Raw genomic sequence first — 19,761 nt, forward strand, 5'->3', positions numbered from 1 at the left:
GAGATTTCGCGCTGCATGAGACAAATTGTGGTCACACCAGATACGGACTGGTTTTCTGTTCCACACACCTACCTTTATTTGTTGTTATCTGTGACCAACATTTGTATTCCCAGTCATGTAAAATCCATTGATTAGGGTCTAATGCATTTATTATAATTGACTGACTTCCTTATATGAACTGTAACAGTAAAATCTTTTAAATTGCTGCGTTCATATTTTTGTTCAGTATAAAGTAACTATGTGTACATACACTGTCCCTGTTTATTTAGTCTCACAATAGCATACCTATCAACACTGTATTTTCATTCTGACAAAATGGGCATTAGTCTTCCGGAGTCAAGGCTATGTAACTACTATGTATACACAGTGCACTGTATATATAGGTATAGGGGCACATCGAAAAGTGGGAGAACTTGTTTTGTTTTCTAAACAAGTCTATTAGTTAAACATTCCATCCAAACTCAAATGTATCAATTAAGTATTGGCAAAAAAACCTTACATGATGTGTATTATTTTATTAGAAGTGTTAAGTGTCCACAGTGTAGTATTCAAAAAACAAAGTGATTAAACACACATGGATGCTAGTTATACAGTGTCTAAGGTCAACATGAGTGTACAAAACAGTAGGAACACCGTAATATTGAGTTGCACCCCCTTTTGCCCTCAACTGCCTCAATTCATCAGGGAATGGAATCTACAAGGTGTCGAAAGCATTCTACAGGGATGCTGGCCATGTTGACTCCAATGCTTCCCACAGTTGTCAAGTTGGCTAGATGTCCTTTGGATGGTGAATCATTCCTGATACAAAACGGGAAACTGGAGCGTGAAAAACACAGCAGCGTTCACCTGGATTAACCTGGTCAGTCTATGTCATGGAAAGAGCACCTGTTCCTAACATTTTTTACACTCAGTGTACAGCATGTATGATGTAAGCACACAGCATCAAATCACTAAATAAACACAAAGGTTTAAAGAGTATATCTTAATATATTTAATTGTTTTTCTTTCAGACATTCAAAGTGTCAGACATTCAAAGTGTCACAGTCCAGTAATATTGCCATTGTCCAATGGTTAAATTAGATTTTAACAACCTGTTAAAGTAGTTAATCCTTTGATTATCATTAGCCTTAGTTCAACAACTACAGCAATACGTTTTGGTATTTTAAATGATACATCTCATTTGAACCTTCAGGGGATATGCAGTACATGGTTATGCCAACATAGAACATACTGTATTCCAAAGTGTACCCAATGTGTGTGGAGTGTACCCAAATATTGCATAAGAGAAATAGATCTAGCCTAGATGGGTTAAATAGATCCATTTACATGGGTAAAATCTTACAGTAGGCTGGAGAGAGACCTTCAATGTCCATCAAGGACTATCATTACAAGCACCATTGGTTGGATTTGGGTATATGTCAGGGATGTTAACACAGTGCTATGTATCCCTATGGAGTGTTAGGTAACCTTGTATGGTGATATTCAGTCATATTTAACAAAGGATTGGAGTAAATTCCATTTCAATTCAGTTTACTTCCTGAGTTGAAATGGAATAGTCTCCAACCCTGATTAAATGCCACCCTATTCCCTACATGCATTACTTTTGACCAGAGCTCTATTGGCCCTAATAGTGCACTATATAGGGAATACAGTTCAATCTGGGACGCAGCCTCAAATCTCTTTTCAGTTGTTCCTCAAAGAAGTCTAGGCCTGGATGGGTTGGCCCTGACTGAGGAGAAAGCCCCGATATGGGAGACCAGGTTGGGCTCTATGCTGTGCGCTCTCTCTCCGGTTATAGTCCGAGCCATCTGATACAGAACCATGTCCTTAGCATTGCCCTTGATGCAGAATGATCCATCCAGGTACTCCGCCGCCCTGAGGGATGAGTTACCCGGAAACAGCATGGCAGGTGTGCAGCACTCGGTCGCCGGGGACACGGCGTAGAGCTGAGGCGAGAAGCGCCGTACCTCGAGTAGGTAATGCCGACCAGCCAGCTCTACGGCAACCATGATGTACAAAGTGAGGAAGAGGAGGTGGGTGGTGGAGAGGGAGAAAGAGAAAGGTGTACCGTGACTAAGGATTAGGAGGAGTGCGGTAGCCCCGACTAGTCCAAGTCCCACCCATTCCAGGATGCGGTAGGGTTCGGGGTTCCAGTAGCGCTGCAGCCTCTCCGGGTGGTAGAGCTTGACGTAGAGGGTGTGGAGGGCGAAGCGCCGCGAGAGTAAATCTTGGATCACGGCAAAGAAGTCCGCCCTGGGTAATGCGTCGTCCTCAAGGACCATCATGTTTTTGGGGCTTGCCAGCTCCCATCCTTTGCGCAGACAGTAGACGTAGTCCCTCTTCTCCCTCTCAAAGGTGTTGACGTGAGCCTGGTTCTTCCACTGCTCCTCCAGGGACCTCCGCACCACCAAGAACTGGCTCTCCAGTAGCGCCGCATCCTCGTTGTCCAGGGGACCGCTTTCCACATCACACACCAGCACTTCAGCGCAACGCCGCCCCTCGCCGCATCCTCTCAGGAGGGAAACCAGCCGCTGCATCACTTGAAGCAGATAGTGAAATTCCTTGCCCTCCGTTCGCCTGGCCGTTACCACAGTGATCAACAGCTCGGATCCCTTGGCGATGTTGGAAAAGCCAGCCGACCCGGTGGTAGACCGTGATGCCTCCCAGAATTCCAAAGCCTCCTGCCCTCTCTCGTAGCTCTCCGCTAGAAACTGATCGCTCATGTCATTCAAGTACATCGATTTAATGTAGTAGTAGGAATAGAGTAGCCTGTGGCAGCACAACGGCAGTACGATGCCAAATGTTATGATACATAAAACTAGTCCTTGGGCAACAGGGCTGGACAACCGTAAATGCTGGCTCGCCAGAGCTTTCCATCGAGGCATTGGTAAAGATGAGTATTGTAGTGTTGAGTAAAAAAAAAGAAAAATAAAGATTCAGGTCTCAATAATGATTTAACAAACCTTATGTAAAAGGGGATATTTGATCTGAGCTGTTTGCAATGTCAGGGTTTGGCAACGCCTTCGTACAACTGTTAATTTCCAGGTTGGCTGTGTGAAAGAGTTGTGGTGGCTAAAGGCGAACTAGTGTAGTGAAAACTGATGTCAAAGCAACCAGACCGGAACAGCAAAAATAAAAGCTCTGTACGCAAAGCATTGATATGGTTGCTTTTCATAGCTTTTATCCTCCAGCAAAATGTGTACAAAAGTAGATATCCACGTTTGATATTGTCCAAGTATCTCTGGCCAAGGAAAAGCCTATTAAAAGTATCCAACTGAAGACCATCTACAAACACTGCTGCTACCTGCAGCATTCCACGGTTCCATTAGATCCCATGTTCCAGGAGAAACTATGAAAAAAATAATGTTATTAATTTTGCTCAGGCTATTCAAATTGGAGGCACACCCAAATAACATGACTAGCCAGGTGTAGACTGTACCCAAAGCTTCAATTACTGTACGGCAACATTAACTATTTAATTAAATGTCACGTCTGACTTTATATAGTCCATTGTTTTTAGGCATCCTATCGCTGTGTGTGAACCAGTACAATAACAAATTACAAATTCGTTTGATTGTACATTTTAAGATTATATCGGTAACAAGCAAGTTAGTGCCCCACGTTACCTGGCTATTGCTACAGCACACCGTTGTACATAATCGGGTCAACATACAGAGAATAGAATGATCAACATAAGCCCATTTATATTACTAAATAGGCTACTGTGCTGTCCAGGAAAAAAATAGCAGCAAAATATTAAACATCTATTTTCCTTAGTCTATACTGCGTTAGATATATGGTTGAAGCAACAAATAAACAGTCTCACCATAACTTCCAATGTGGTAACAGTTGCTACCGTAGCTAGAATCAAGGGTTATGTTTCAAAATGCGCACTTAAGTTCTGCATTTTAAATGGTGATCTTCCACAACAACACCTGATGCCCGGTTTACATCGTAACGTATAGCTTTACGTCGTTTTCACGGAGTCTTGCCCGGCTACTGAATAAGACTAGTCACAGATTGAACAATGAGACAGATATCGCTAGCTTGTACATGGCTCTGCCCACTAGGATGCATTTGTTTCCATTGGAAAGGATAGGATGTGGTCTATCTTGGGTTAGTTAAAACGTCTTTGGTGTAGTCTTAGTAAAAGTCGCAAAATGGAGGAGAGACTGTCTCTCGTCAGAGATTGAATTTATTTTGTGATATTGCAAAATATGACCTTTTCGTTCAAGAAACAGGACAAATATATAGCTTGAGGTTATTAAACATGTTTAATTACTTTTCCCTCAACAAGTTACCTTACCTTTATACAAAGTCAAGATAGTTTGCACTGCAGATCAGCTAACTGGAAGGCTAGGTTGAAGATAACATTGCAGCTAGCAAGATCCACCTAATAATTAGAATTAAAATACAAAGTCATTATCACAATATACTTAAATGGGAGGCCATACAATATAATTGTATTGTGTATTATTCAACAATACTATTAAAATAGTACTCACTTTAAGGAATGGGTAATTGTTCACAACAAGTTGCTAGCTATCCCATAAAGCCATTTCCTAAAAACACATATTTCCATCTCCTGTGGTTTGGTAACTTCCTGTTCTTCGATGGACTGGACTGAAGACGAGGAAAAGTTTGAAAAATATCAAAATATGCGCTGTTCGTATCGCAACGGAGCGTTCAACCGCAAGGGGATATCCCAATTGATATGCATCACATCCGGCGTAACAACGGAGTGCATATGGTTTTGCGAACGAGGCTTCAGAGAGCATACTGTCTGATATGGGAGACGTTGAGGGGAGAACGCAGAGCGCTTAAAATCTTTTACTTATCCGTACCATATGTATTGAATTAAAAAGAAAACAAATCGTGAACATTAAAAATAAAGTTAAGAATGTTAACAGTATATTTTCGAGGACGGGTGAAATAATGGATGTTGAAATCAAAAACCAAACAATTGACAGCAAACTGTAAACAAAAAGAAGACAAAGGCAAAATCCCCAAATTTGTAAAATAAAATAGAAAAAAGCATGTCTATCATGTTCATCGATTGGGATAAGACGAACCCTCACTCCAAAAACTAGAGAACCAATGGAGACTCATTGTCTACGCCTTCCTCTAAATCCCGCCCTTCACGGAATAATAATGGCAAAACTCGCAATCGAAAAGACTGGCAGTAAAAGCAAAGAAACAGACATAGAAGCAAAAATACTAGTAGCGTAACCAAAAGGTAGCACATGCAGGCAAGAGCGTAGGCTAAATGTATTTCAATAGGATTGGTTGCTGGGAAAGTTTTGCATTCATTTGGCATTAATTTTGCATTCATTTTGTATTCGTTTAAAAAAAATGTCATAATTTGTCATAGAGATTTGCTTTCGCTTTAAAATTATTTGTTAACATGTTTGGGGGTTTTGATGTCTTATTTTTTGTTTACAATTCTATACATTTTGCTTTCAATTGTTTGGTTTCTGATTTCAACATCCATTATTTCACCCGTCCTCGAAAATATAATATACATTCTCAACTTTATTTTTCATGTTCACAATTTATTTAGTTTAGAATTCAATACATATGGTGTGAAATTGACCCCATGCACGTTGCCCTAACAATGGGGGGAGTCGTGCAAAAAGCAGCAAGGTGGGCTGTCGAGCTCCCGCCTATCCTTTCTTTGGATTGGTGGATACTTAAGTAATAATGCCCGAGAAGCCGTTGTTTGGAAGATATACTGGCAGGTGTTATTAATTTTGTATTTTTTATTTAACCTTTAACTAGCAAGTCAGTGAAGAAAAAAATCATATTTACAATGATGGCCTACCTAAAGGCCTCCTGCGGGGATGGGGCTGGGATTTAAAAATCATAAAATATAAATATAGGACAAAGCACACATCACAACAAGAGAGACAACACTACATAAAGAGAGACCTAAGATAACAACATAGCAAGGCAGCAACACATGACAACACAGAATGGTAGCAACACAACATGGTAGCAGCACAAAACATGGTACAAACATTATTGGGCACAGACAACAGCACAAAGGGCAAGAAGGTAAAGACAACAATACATCACACAAAGCCTCCAGAACAGTCAGTAAGAGTGTCCATGATTGAGTTTTTGAATGAAGAGATTGAGATTAAACTGTCCAGTTTGAGTGTTTGTTGCAGCTCATTCCAGTCGCTAGCTGCAGGGAACTGAAAAGAGGTGCAACCCATGGATGTGTGTGCTTTGGGGACCTTTAACAGAATTTGACTGGCAGAACGTGTGTTGTATGTGGAGGATGAGGGTTGCAGTAGGTATCTCAGATATGGGGGAGTGAGGCCTAAGAGGGTTTTATAAATAAGCATCAACCAATGGGTCTTGCGACGGGTATACAGATATGACCAGTTTACAGAGGACAATAGAGTGCAGTGATGTGTCCTATAAGGAGCATTGGTGGCAAATCTGAAATGGTAAATAACATCTAGCCGCTCGAGCGCACCCATACCAGCCGATTTATAAATTACGTTTCCGTAATCTAGCATGGGTAGGATGGTCATCTGAATCAGGGTTAATTTGGCAGCTGTGGTGAAAGAGGAGTGATTACGATAGAGGAAACCAAGTCTAGATTTAACTTTAGCTTGCAAGCTTTGATATGTGCTGAGAGAATGACAGTGTACTGTCTAGCTATACTCCCAAGTACTTGTATGAGGTGACTACCTCAAGCTCTAAACCCTCAGAGTGAGTAATCACACCTGTGGAAAGAGGGGCATCCTTCTTACCAAACCACATTACCTTTGTTTTGGAAGTGTTCAGAACAAGGTTAAGAGTAGAGAAAGCTTGTTGAACACTAAGAAAGCTTTGTGGTAGAGCATTTAACACAAAATCCGGGGAGGGGCCAGCTGAGTATAAGACTGTATCATCTGCATATACATGGATGAGAGAGCTTCCTAATGCCCGAGCTATGTTGTTGATGTAAATTGAGAAGAGCTTGAAATCAGCGATCACTAAGGTCATTACAGAAAACATCAGAGTGACACCTGTCAAGATTATTTGTGAGGATAACATCGAGGAGAGTAGCCTTTTCTGGGTGTTTTGAGTCATACCTTGTGGGATTGGTAATAATCTGAAAAAGATTTAGGGAGTCCCATTGCTGTAGGACTAGGTCAGGTGGTTAAAGCATGTCCCAGTTTAGGTCACCTAGCAGGACAAATTCAGACTTAGTGTAAGTGGCCAGGAGAGAGCTTAGGGCAGATAGGGTACAGGCCGGTGCTGATGGAGGATGATAGCACCCAGCAACAGTCAACAAAGAGATATGTAAAAGTTTAATGCTTAAAACCAGCAAATCAAATTCTTTGGGGACAGGCTTGGTATAGACAACCGACCACTGAAGGTGATCCTTGGTAAAGATTGCCACTCCCCCACCTTTGGAAGATCTGTCTTGCCGAAAAAGGTTATAACCAGAAAGGTTAACATAAAACACTCTTCCTTAACCACATCTCAATAATGACCAACACATCTGGATTGGAGCTGTGAACCCACACTTTCAATTGATCAATTTTACGTGATAGGCTTCTAGTGTTAACGTGCAGAAAACCCAGGCTTTTACGAGAACAGAAATCAGTGAAACAGATATCAGAGCACAAGTCAGAATTGGGGCCAGTTACAGTAGATGGGCCAGGGCATACATGCACATTTCATCAACAGTAATACAATCAAGGCATGGAATAGGACAGGGAGAGCTCTGCAGTGCAGATTTATGACACCTGAATGTGCATCAGATGGCAACAAGATCATATTGTACAGACATTTCATCAGGTAACATTAATTCAAATCCGGTGAGAGGTGGTTAGAATAGGATGAGAGGCCAAAAGTCAGTGTAAACAATAGAGAATCAGAGTCCCGAGTGTGGGGACAAACAGTCTGTCCCACAGTTGGGTAAAGAAAGTTCATAGTTAACAAAGCATGCAGGAGTCATGAGGCAAATAGCAAAACGCACAATAAAAAAATAAAATATATAAATGACTTGGGGCTAGCCATTGTAAGGTCAGAGTCACTCGCCCCAACAGTGCATGTGTGCTGGAGGCGAGCAAAAGCTCGGGAGAGAGGGGGGATTGTGGTGGGGGTACCTGTACCAGGCAGGGGGAGACAGATCACCAGGTGGAATCCAAGCAGCAGTGCAGCAGGCTACAGGAGTAGGTGTCACACCCACTTGGGAAAAGCTTTTATTTCTGGAGGCAGATTTCTAGAAAATGCCAGGTTATGGTCTTTGAACAGCAGAAGGGGGCATCAAAGACTCCTGCCACTTTATGGGCCCCGAAGGCCTTGACACCATTTACTTCACACCTCAGTCCTAATTGAAGTTGGATGTGGTCTGTCATTGCAAGCCTGGCAGCTCAGTTCCAGGTTGGATGGTGTCCTCAGGTTTCTGCTGTTTGTTTGCTAGAGCACCTCCGTATAGCTTGGAAAATGAAGCCTTGGTAGCTGTAATTATTTTTGATCAAAATGGTGTTGTAGGTTTGGAGTTTTGATCTCGAGCGAAAGGCCATGCTGTGGAGGGTTGCATCCTGCATGTGTCCCTGCTGAAAAATCCAAGTTTATCTAACTTCAAATCTATCCTTTTGTAAAAAAAAAAAAACATGTTGAAAAATGTGAGAGCTCACACGCAGCTGTGTCTCTCTCTCTGGGGGGGGGGGGGCTGTTAGGCCCGAATATATCCCTTTTATATCACTTTTATATCACTTTTATACAATGGGTTACCAACCTATTCTAATAACGATTGACATATTTTAATTAACATGTATTTGGATTAATTTATTCATACTATTTCATCCTTCCACAAGATATAGTCCCAACACAAATCTAGGGTTGCTAGAGACGGGACCCAGTCGTTTAGTCTTTTTGTTCTGTATATATGAACGCTAAGTCGCTTTGGATAAATGCGTCTGCTAAATGGCATATATTATTATTATTATTACCCAGTCGTTCATTCTAAATGTTCCATTGCCATACTGGATGGCAACGTTCTTACTATGGCTAATTTACAGTCACATCAAAAAGCCAGGTATAACAGCAAAGTAGCTTTCTAGTAGGATTTATTTGGATATATCCATAACAAAGAGCTAATGAGATGCAATTTAGCCTGACATAGAAAATGTGCTCACTCGTCAGGATACTGTTGTTCAGAGGAGCTAGCCAACAAAACAGCTGCAGTAACACAATCACTTCAAACGGAAGCTGGAAAGACTGCAAATTAGCTGCGTTTCGTTTGACCCTTTTTCAATGGATTTAAAAAATATATTTATCCATAAAAATGATGCCAGCTGATTCATGATTTCGACTGGCTGAGAAACGTTGCCTGCCTGTCTGTCTCCTCCCCACTCCCGACACGTTCATTACTATGGGACACCAGGAGATAGAATTTCAAAATTGAAACAATGTTGCAAAATGTCGGAAAGACAGACAGTGTTGTGTTATTGACTTGTTAATTGTTTACTCCATGTGTAACTCTGTGTTGTCTGTTCACACTGCTATGCTTTATCTTGGTCAGGTCGCAGTTGCAAATGAGAACTTGTTCTCAACTAGCCTACCTGGTTAAATAAAGGTGAAAAAAATAAAGAAATAAACAGCAAGGTTTATACACATCTCAGCTGTTGGAAACGAAATGTTTGTCTAAAAGAAATGCGAGATAATGTCTAGATGCTTTTTATAGTGGAGATCAAATTTATAAAATGCATGGCTGGGCTGATGTGACTGTGGATTGTGCAGTCAGATGGAACAGAGTAAATAGGCATTTTAATGTCATAGATTTAACCGGTGGCAACTTGTGGAATAGACACTGTCTGGAATGTGGTTTTAACCAATCAGCATTCAGGATTAGACCCACCCGTTGTATAAATCTTCTTATAAAGTGGTTGGTTCGAGCTCTGAATGCTTATAATAGCAATAACGCACCTCTGGGATTTGTTGTATCTGGCAAATATACTCTGCATTGGGTCGTGCAAAAGAACAGCCCGTAGCCATGGTATATTGGCAATATACCACACCTTGTTTTTTTTTAAAATGATTAATTATTCTCATTTTGAATATTTGATGATGGTTATTGATGTCAACCGCCTGTATTCAATAGATGTCAATAGATGCCACTAGCCTCATATCATAGCCGATATAAAACTTTTTTTTAAAGTTGCCGGTGTCGTGTCTTTGGCTATGCCGGATTAAGTGATATGACATGCTATTCTATAAAATCCTTTCTCTATAATTAATATTACCTGATTGAGCTAATCATGTAAATGTAATTAACTAGAAAGTCGGGGCACCATGAAAGAGTGTTTAGAGCTCTTATCTTCCGAATAAACTCTTAAAGACCTAGTAATATTTTACATCAATAGCAGTCAATATTAATCGTCACCTTATTTCAGTCTCATCTGAAAGTTGTAAATTCTTGGTTATCTTCACGAACCCTGGCTAACAAGTTGAATCAGCAATACAAAATTTGGTTTAATTATTTATTTACTAAATACCTAACTAATCACACAGAATTACATATACACAGAATGCAAATTGTGTCATACAGAAAGAGTCCCTGGTGGACGGAGCCGACGTGACGGCTGGTTACACAAAGGAAAGGGGGTTGGGTTTGAGTGAAAGAGCGGGAAGACTGAGGAACAAAGAGAGAAGCTATGCTATCGTAAATACAGTATCTTATGCATTCTAAATTACCGCCCATTTGGAAAAGAAAAATGCAATAAATATTTACTCTGAGCTGCGCTTCGGTAGGTTGGTCGTAGATGCTGGCCTTGTTGCCCAACAGAGATCTTGCTGTCCTCGGAAGAATGTGTCTGGTGGTAAATTGTATACGTTGTAGTATCGTCGTTGTGTGTTAGACTGGATACGCCGTCCGTCCTTTCCTAGCCCACGTTTACAGTGGCTGCTGCTAACTCAACAGCTAGGAGGTATCACTTCTGTAGTGAATAAGAGTTCAAAGTTCATACCATTCGCAACCAAAGCTCACGCTGATGTTGGCTTAGTTCTGTAGTTTTATCTGAATCCTTCTGACATCAGACCGTCGCCCTAATGTACCCGGAACAGCAAGTTATTCGCCCTTTTAACACAGAGGCTGCAGGAACAGGAGGTTACATTTTTGTCAAGGGCTTATTTTGTGGAGGGAGAGAAGGGTGTGTTTCATAGTTTATAACTAATGTCTCTTCACAGGGGCAGGCCACTGATTGAGCAGAGCTCTAACCTTATGAAAACCCAAATCTCTCATTTGGAAGCTCAAATTACATTTAATCTTTTAACAAATAGTTTCATATTTAAACATTTAAATTGCACAACAATTCCATGAGAATCTGATAACTAGAATGTGTAGACGTTCCCAGATACAGTTTATGTTGTCCTGTCATCAGTCATAATGTCTCAGATGGCAACCAAACTGACATCATAATCATTAAATACCAACGGATATTTTCAACTGGTTACCGAAATATGGTTCCTTTCCCCCCACTTGTTTGATGTTCCCAGAATCTGTTTAATTAACAAAAGGCTATTCAAGAGTCTCTCTCTGTAGAGTCAGAGAGAGAGGGAAGGGAGAAAGGTTGTGATGTAGAAGTCCATCACTGGCCGCAGGCAGCATTTGGTTCTTTAACGCACACACACACACATTCATCACTCCTCCCTGCTCCATTATCAGATAAGGTAACAATGTGGGTCGACAAACAAGTTAACTTTTCTGTCTTAGTACATACATTTCACACTTGTCAGTGTTCATATTTAAGATAGATAAGTATATAATAAATATTGCTTATGTTGTGGATGAGCGCATTGTTTGTTTGTTCTGTTCCTCTCTCGCTCCATCTCTGTAGCTTCCGGGTATGCTGGATAAGGACCCGAGCAAAGGGAATTCGGCTGACTTTGTAGTGCCTGTCCCAAATGGCTCATTAATGTAAATGTGCATATTGAAATGCACTGTCAGTAGTGATGTTGTTTTGTAAATTTTATGTTGTGATATTGTTTCATAAACATGTTGCAATGCATATACTTTAGTATGTTTGTTTAGTTAAATGGAAAATGTAGGTTTGCCTAGGTAATTGCTTAATTACAAAAGGAGCCTCTCTTTCAGTTCATGGAGAGGCATTTTGGATTGAGCTGTGAATGAGGCAGCATTGTTTTTAGTTGTCCCATAAGGTATACGTTTGATGGCAGTTCTGTTGTTTTTGTTCCGGAATCACTATGTAAATAAACACCCTTGCACAGAAGAACTTTCGCGGCTCCACCATCTTTTTATTTTGATAGAGGTTAGGTTTTCCATTATAGCCTTCTGGCCTACTCTACGTGGCAGTGGTGGGATGGCGCACCGCAAATCAGTGAATTCCAACAAGAGAGGTAAAGGAATGCGTACAGGATTGCGTTCTCAGCAGCAACATCAACTGTCAGAAAAGGTACCTGAAGTTGAATCCGGGGTGGAATACCATGGAATTGTCTGGTGAATAAGAGGTCAAGTATGAGAAACTAGGAGCCTGACCAAGGGGCCAAAAACAACCAGAACTGTTTGAGCTACCGGTTGAACCAGCAGATACAGCCAGAAAAGACCAGCTGACTGAAGGAGCAGTTGGAGGACCAGAACCACACCCAACCATGGTAGCCCTTTTCCAGCAACTTATCACCTGCCTTGAGAGGAGGGACGAATACCTCAAGCAGGAGTTACAGGGCCTACGCCAATCTATCCTTACAGCTCCTCACCAAGCGGAACTCGTCAGTGAGAGCCCAAGATTGGGTCTTCCAACACCAGGACGACAAAGGCTCGACACAGCAGGGACTTCAACTCCGCAGCAGGATCCCCAAGCAGTAATGAGGCCAGCCCCAGCACCAGGAGACCAGTCCAGCAGTGTAAACGTCCATTTTCCAGCATTCCTGAGGAAGGAGCCAAAGATGCCCTCATACCAGCAGGGGGAGGACATTGAAAACTACCTGCTGAGGTTTGAGCGTATGGCCAAGACGTGGCAGTGGCCGGAGGTAGAGTGGGCCTGCAGGCTTGTCCCATTGCTCACGGGCAAGGCCTTAGAGGCGTACACAGCAATGGATGAGGGGCTATCCAACGTCTAAGGGCTTGAAGGAAGCGCTGCTGGTGAAGTTCGACATCTCCCCAGAGACCTACCATCAACGTTTCAGAGCTGCATCGATGCCATTGGGTGAGTCGCCGACAGACGTACCACCGCCTTAAGGGTCTCTACCAATGATGGGTTTGACCGGAGGTGAAGACATGGGACGAAATCGGTGAGGTCATCATCCTCTAGCAACTTTTACAAGTTCTACCACACGATATTCGAACCTGGGTCTGAGAGCAGGAGCCCAAGGACGGGCTTATGGCGGCCAAGCTTGCACTGCGGCCAATGCACGTAAAGGGGGACAACCACGACCTGCAGCACCCGCTCCAAGGAGTCTCAGAGACACAAGGGACATCAGACGCCAGAGATGGTGGAGGTAACTCTGGGGGTTATGTGTCTGGGAGGAGGGAGGTAAGGGATCATGCAGTTCGCTCTGATGGGAGGGATCTGACCTGTTTTTACTGCCGGCAGCAGGGACACAAACCTTTCTGCTTTTTGCTTACAGAGAGGTGCCTCAGGCATCGACAGGTTTCTCACCATTCAAACTCCTCTATGGATGGCCAGTGCAGGCACCACTGGACCTGCTGAAGAAGTGCTGGGAAGGTTCCCCAGCAGCTACCTCAGGACAGGGGATTGTCCAGTATGTCCTCCAGATGTGAGCCAGGTTGGAGTGGTACCGAGAGGAAGCTAGGGCAAACCTTCAGCAAGCCCAGAAGGCCCAGTAGAGAGGGTATGACCAGCACGCTCGCCACAGAGAATTTGAGTCAAGACAGAAAGTCCTGCTCCTCCTTCCCTCGTCTACCAGCAAGCTCCTTGCGCAATGGCAAGGACCGTACCTAATCGGAAGGAAGATTGGCCCGGTGACCTACGAGGTGCTGCATCTGGACAAGGGTAAGAAGAAGCAAACCTATCATGTGAACCTCAAGGCCTGGGAGGAGAAAGAGGAACTCTCCAAGGGAAAGTCAAATCAAATTTATTTATATAGCCCTTCGTACATCAGCTGATATCTCAAAGTGCTGTACAGAAACCCAGCCTAAAACCCCAAACAGCAAGCAATGCAGGTGTAGAAGCATGGTGGCTAGGAAAAACTCCATAGAAAGGCCAAAACCTAGGAAGAAACCTGGAGAGGAACCAGGCTATGTGGGGTGGCCAGTCCTCTTCTGGCTGTGCAGGGTGGAGATTATAACAGAACATGGCCAAGATGTTCAAATGTTCATAAATGACCAGCATGGTCGTATAATAATAAGGCAGAACAGTTGAAACTGGAGTAGCAGCACGGTCAGGTGGACTGGGACAGCAAGGAGTCATCATGTCAGGTAGTCCTGGGGCATGGTCCTAGGGCTCAGGTCCTCCGAGAGAGAAAAAGAAAGAGAATTAGAGAGAGCATACGTGGGGTGGCCAGTCCTCTTCTGGCTGTGCTGGGTGGAGATTATAACAGAACATGGCCAAGATGTTCAAATGTTCATAAATGACCAGCATGGTCGAATAATAAGGCAGAACAGTTGAAACTGGAGCAGCTGCACGGCCAGGTGGACTGGGGACAGCAAGGAGTCATGTCAGGTAGTCCTGGGGCATGGTCCTAGGGCTCAGGTCAGTTGAAACTGGAGCAGCTGCACGGCCAGGTGGACTGGGGACAGCAAGGAGTCATGTCAGGTAGTCCTGGGGTATGGTCCAAGGGCTCAGGTCCTCCGAGAGAGAGAAAGAAAGAGGAGAGAATTAGAGAACGAACATTTAGATTCACACAGGACACCGAATAGGACAGGAGAAGTACTCCAGATATAACAAACTGACCCCAGCCCCCCGACACATAAACTACTGCAGCATAAATACTGGAGGCTGAGACAGGAGGGGTCAAGAGGGACTGTGGCCCCATCCGAGGACAGCCCCGGACAGGGCCAAACAGGAAGGATATAACCCCACCCACTTTGCCAAAGCACAGCCCCCACACCACTAGAGGGATATCTTCAACCACCAACTTACCATCCTGAGACAAGGCTGAGTATAGCCCACAAAGATCTCCGCCACGGCACAACCCAAGGGGGGGCGCCAACCCAGACAGGTTGACCACATCAGTGAATCAACCCACTCAGGTGACGCACCCCTTCCAGGTACGGCATGAGAGAGCCTCAGTAAGCCAGTGACTCAGCCCCTGTAATAGGGTTAGAGGCAGATAATCCCAGTGGAAAGAGGGGAACCGGCCAGGCAGAGACAGCAAGGGCGGTTCATTGCTCCAGAGCCTTTCCGTTCACCTTCCCACTCCTGGGCCAGACTGCACTCAATCATATGACCCACTGAAGAGTTTGCGTCTCTAACATGGGTAGACAGACCGTTCCATAAAAATGGAGCTCTATAGGAGAAAGCCCTGCCTCCAGCTGTTTGCTTAGAAATTCTAGGGACAATTAAGAGGCCTGCATCTTGTGACCCTAGCGTACATGTAGGTATGTACGGCAGGACCACATCAGAGAGATGGGTAGGAGCAAGCCCATGTAATGCTTTGTAGGTTAGCAGTAAAACCTTGAAATCAGCCCTTGCTTTGACAGGAAGCCAGTGTAGAGAGGCTAGCACTGGAGTAATATGATCAAAGTTTTTGGTTCTAGTCAGGATTCTAGCAGCCGTATTTAGCACTAACTGAAGTTTATTTAGTGCTTTATCCAGGTAGCTGGAAAGTAGAGCATTGCAGTAGTCTAACCTAGAAGTGACAAAAGCATGGATGAATTTTTCTGCATCATTTTTGGACAAAAAGTTTCTGATTTTTGCAATGTTACGTAGATGGAAAAAAGCTGTCCTTGAAATGGTCTTGATATGTTCTTCAAAAGAGAGATCAGGGTCCAACCTAACGCTGAGGTCCTTCACAGTTTTATTTGAGACGACTGTACAACCATTAAGATTCAACAGAAGATCTCTTTGTTTCTTGGGACCTAGAACAAGCATTTCTGTTTTGTCCGAGTTTAAAAGTAGAAAGTTTGCAGCCATCCACTTCCTTATGTCTGAAACACATGCTTCTAGCAAGGGCAATTTTGGGGCTTCACCATGTTTCATTGAAATGTACAGCTGTGTGTCATCCGCATAGCAGTGAAAGTTAACATTATGTTTTCGAATAACATCCCCAAGAGGTAAAATATATAGTGAAAACAATAGTGGTCCTAAAACGGAACCTTTAGGAACACCGAAATTTACAGTTGATTTGTCAGAGGACAAACCATTCACAGAGACAAACTGATATCTTTCCGACAGATAAGATCTAAACCAGGCCAGAACTTGTCCGTGTAGACCAATTTGGGTTTCCAATCTTCTCAAAAGAATGTGGTGATCGATGGTATCAAAAGCAGCACTAAGGTCTAGGAGCATGAGGACAGATGCAGAGCCTCGGTCCGATGCCATTAAAATGTAATTTACCACCTTCACAAGTGCCGTCTCAGTGCTATGATGGGGTCTAAAACCAGACTGAAGCATTTCGTATACATTGTTTGTCTTCAGGAAGGCAGTAAGTTGCTGCGCAACAGCCTTTTCTAAAATTTTTGAGGTGAATGGAAGATTCGATATAGGCCGATAGTTTTTTATATTTTCTGGGTCAAGGTTTGGCTTTTTCAAGAGAGGCTTTATTACTGCCACTTTTAGAGAGTTTGGTACACATCGGGTGGATAGAGAGCCGTTTATTATGTTCAACATAGGAGGGCCAAGCACAGGAAGCAGCTCTTTCAGTAGTTTAGTTGGAATAGGGTCCAGTATGCAGCTTGAAGGTTTAGAGGCCATGATTATTTTCATCATTGTGTCAAGAGATATAGTACTAAAACACTTGAGCGTCTCTCTTGATCCTAGGTCCTGGGAGAGTTGTGCAGACTCAGGACAACTGAGCTTTGAAGGAATACGCAGATTTAAAGAAGAGTCCGTAATTTGCTTTCTAATAATCATAATCTTTTCCTCAAAGAAGTTCATGAATTTATCACTGCTAAAGTGAAAGTCATCCTCTCTTGGTGAATGCTGCTTTTTAGTTAGCTTTGCGACAGTATCAAAAAGGAATTTCGGATTGTTCTTATTTTCCTCAATTAAGTTAGAAAAATAGGATGATCGAGCAGCAGTAAGGGCTCTTCGGTACTGCACGGTACTGTCTTTCCAAGCTAGTCGGAAGACTTCCAGTTTGGTGTGGCGCCATTTCCGTTCCAATTTTCTGGAAGCTTGCTTCAGAGCTCGGGTATTTTCTGTGTACCAGGGACCTAGTTTCTTATGAGAATTTTGTTTTGTTTTTAGGGGTGCAACTGCATCTAGGGTATTGCGCAAGGTTAAATTGAGTTCCTCAGTTAGGTGGTTAACTGATTTTTGTCCTCTGGCGTCCTTGGGTAGACAGAGGGAATCTGGAAGGACATCAAGGAATCTTTGTGTTGTCTGTGAATTTATAGCACGGCTTTTGATGTTCCTTGGTTGGGGTCTGAGCAGATTATTTGTTGCAATTGCAAACGTAATAAAATAGTGGTCCGATAGTCCAGGATTATGAGGAAAAACACTAAGATCCACAACATTTATTCCATGGGACAAAACTAGGTCCAGCGTATGACTGTGACAGTGAGTGGGTCCAGAGACATGTTGGACAAAACCCATTGAGTCGATGATGGCTCCGAAAGCCTTTTGGAGTGGGTCTGTGGAATATTAAAGTCACCAAAGATTAGAATATTATCTGCTATGACTACAAGGTCCGATAGGAATTCAGGGAACTCAGTGAAGAACGCTGTATATGGCCCAGGAGGCCTGTAAACAGTAGCTATAAAAAGTGATTGAGTAGGATGCATAGATTTCATGACTAGAAGCTCAGAAGACGAAAACGTCTTTTTTTTTTTTGTAAATTGAAATTTGCTATCGTAAATGTTAGCAACACCGCCTTTGCGGGATGCACGGGGGATATGGTCACTAGTGTAGCCAGGAGGTGAGGCCTCATTTAACACAGTAAATTCATCAGGCTTAAGCCATGTTTCAGTCAGGCCAATCACATCAAGATTATGATCAGTGATTAGTTCATTGACTATAATTGCCTATGAAGTAAGGGATCAAACAGTAAGTAGCCCCATTTTGAGATGTGAGGTATCATGATCTCTTTCAATAATGACAGGAATGGAGGTGGTCTTTATCCTAGTGAGATTACTAAGACGAACACCGCCATGTTTAGTTTTGCCCAACCTAGGTCGAGGCACAGACACGGTCTCAATGGTGATCGCTGAGCTGACTACACTGACTGTGCTAGTGGCAGACTCCACTATGCTGGCAGGCTGGCTAACAGCCTGCTGCCTGGCCTGCACCCTATTTCATTGTGGAGCTAGAGGAGTTAGAGCCCTGTCTATGTTGGTAGATAAGATGAGAGCACCCCTCCAGCTAGGATGGAGTCCGTCACTCCTCAGCAGTCCTTCTGTAGCTCAGTTGGTAGAGCATGGTGCTTGTAACGCCAGGGTAGTGGGTTCATTCCCCGGGACCACCCATATGTAGAATGTATGCACACATGACTGTAAGTCACTTTGGATAAAAGCGTCTGCTAAATGGCATATATTATTATATTATTATTCCTGTTTGTGGGTGAGCCCCAGAAAGAGGGCCAATTATCTACAAATTCTATCTTTTGGGAGGGGCAGAAAACAGTTTTCAACCAGCGATTGAGTTGTGAGACTCTGCTGTAGAGCTCGTCACTCCCCCTAACTGGGAGGGGGACAGAGACAATTACTCGATGCCGACACATCTTTCTTGCTGATTTACACGCAGAAGCTATGTTGCGCTTGGTGATCTCTGACTGTTTCATCCTAACATTGTTGGTGCCGACGTGGATAACAATATCTCTATACTCTCCACACTCGCCAGTTTTAGCTTTAGCCAGCACCATCTTCAGATTAGCCTTAACGTCGATAGCCCTGCCCCCTGGTAAACAGTGTATGATCGCTGGATGATTCGTTTTAAGTCTAATACTGCGGGTAATGGAGTCGCCAATGACTAGAGGTTTCAATTTGTCAGAGCTAATGGTGGGAAGCTTCGGTGTCTCGGACCCCGTAACGAGAGGAGTAGAGACCAGAGAAGACTCGGCCTCTGACTCTGACTCACTGCTTAATGGGGAAAACCGGTTTAAAGTTTCTGTCGACTGAATGAGCGACACCGGTTGAGCGTTCCTACAGCATTTCCTTCCAGAAACCGTGAGAAAGTTGTCCGGCTGCGGGGACTGTGCCAGGGGATTTATACTACTATCTGTACTTACTGGTGGCACAGACGCTGTTTCATCCTTTCCTACACTGAAATTACCCTTGCCTAACGATTGCGTCTGAAGCCGGGCTTGTAGCAAAGCTATCCTCGCCGTAAGGCGAGTACAGCGACTGCAATTAGAAGGCATCATGTTAATGTTACTACTTAGCTTCGGCTGTTGGAGGTCCTGACGAATCGTGTCCAGATAAAGCGTCCGGTAGAGTAGAAGAAGAAGACGAGTCGGATGGGGTCACAGAGGCATGGAAAGGACGCACAGAGGTCATACTGTCTCACCTAGAAGAAAACAAGCAAGATGAGATGAAGCAGCTGTTTGGCAAGTATCCAGCCCTCTTCAGTGAGAGACCAGGAAGGACCAAAGTCCTAGAACACGTCATTCGTTTGAAGCCTGGCCAGAACCCTGTCTGCCAGCATCCTTACCGTGTGCTTGAGAGGCTGGTGGTAG

The 19,761-nt window shown here is 43.4% G+C and overlaps 1 protein-coding gene across 2 annotated transcripts; it reads right to left on the reverse strand.

The window, feature by feature from the left end:
* Nucleotides 1-500: 500 nt before the first annotated feature.
* pgap4 (post-GPI attachment to proteins GalNAc transferase 4) lies at nucleotides 501-5,044 on the reverse strand. Of its 2 annotated transcripts, XM_046311111.1 has the most exons (3): nucleotides 4,506-5,044; nucleotides 4,307-4,393; nucleotides 501-3,349 (listed from the first exon to the last, which is right to left on the reverse strand). In XM_046311111.1, exon 3 carries the CDS (start codon nucleotides 2,883-2,885, stop codon nucleotides 1,695-1,697), a length of 1,191 nt encoding a protein of 396 aa, XP_046167067.1. In that variant the 5' UTR covers nucleotides 2,886-3,349; nucleotides 4,307-4,393; nucleotides 4,506-5,044; the 3' UTR covers nucleotides 501-1,694. The 2 variants fall into 2 exon arrangements, with proteins under 2 accessions (XP_046167067.1, XP_046167068.1); XM_046311112.1 differs by lacking the exons at nucleotides 4,307-4,393; nucleotides 4,506-5,044 and adding an exon at nucleotides 3,827-4,290.
* Between the last annotated feature and the right edge of the window lie 14,717 nt (nucleotides 5,045-19,761).

This window comes from Oncorhynchus gorbuscha, linkage group LG18 (genome assembly GCF_021184085.1).
Source record: "Oncorhynchus gorbuscha isolate QuinsamMale2020 ecotype Even-year linkage group LG18, OgorEven_v1.0, whole genome shotgun sequence".
Classification (NCBI taxonomy): domain Eukaryota; kingdom Metazoa; phylum Chordata; class Actinopteri; order Salmoniformes; family Salmonidae; genus Oncorhynchus; species Oncorhynchus gorbuscha.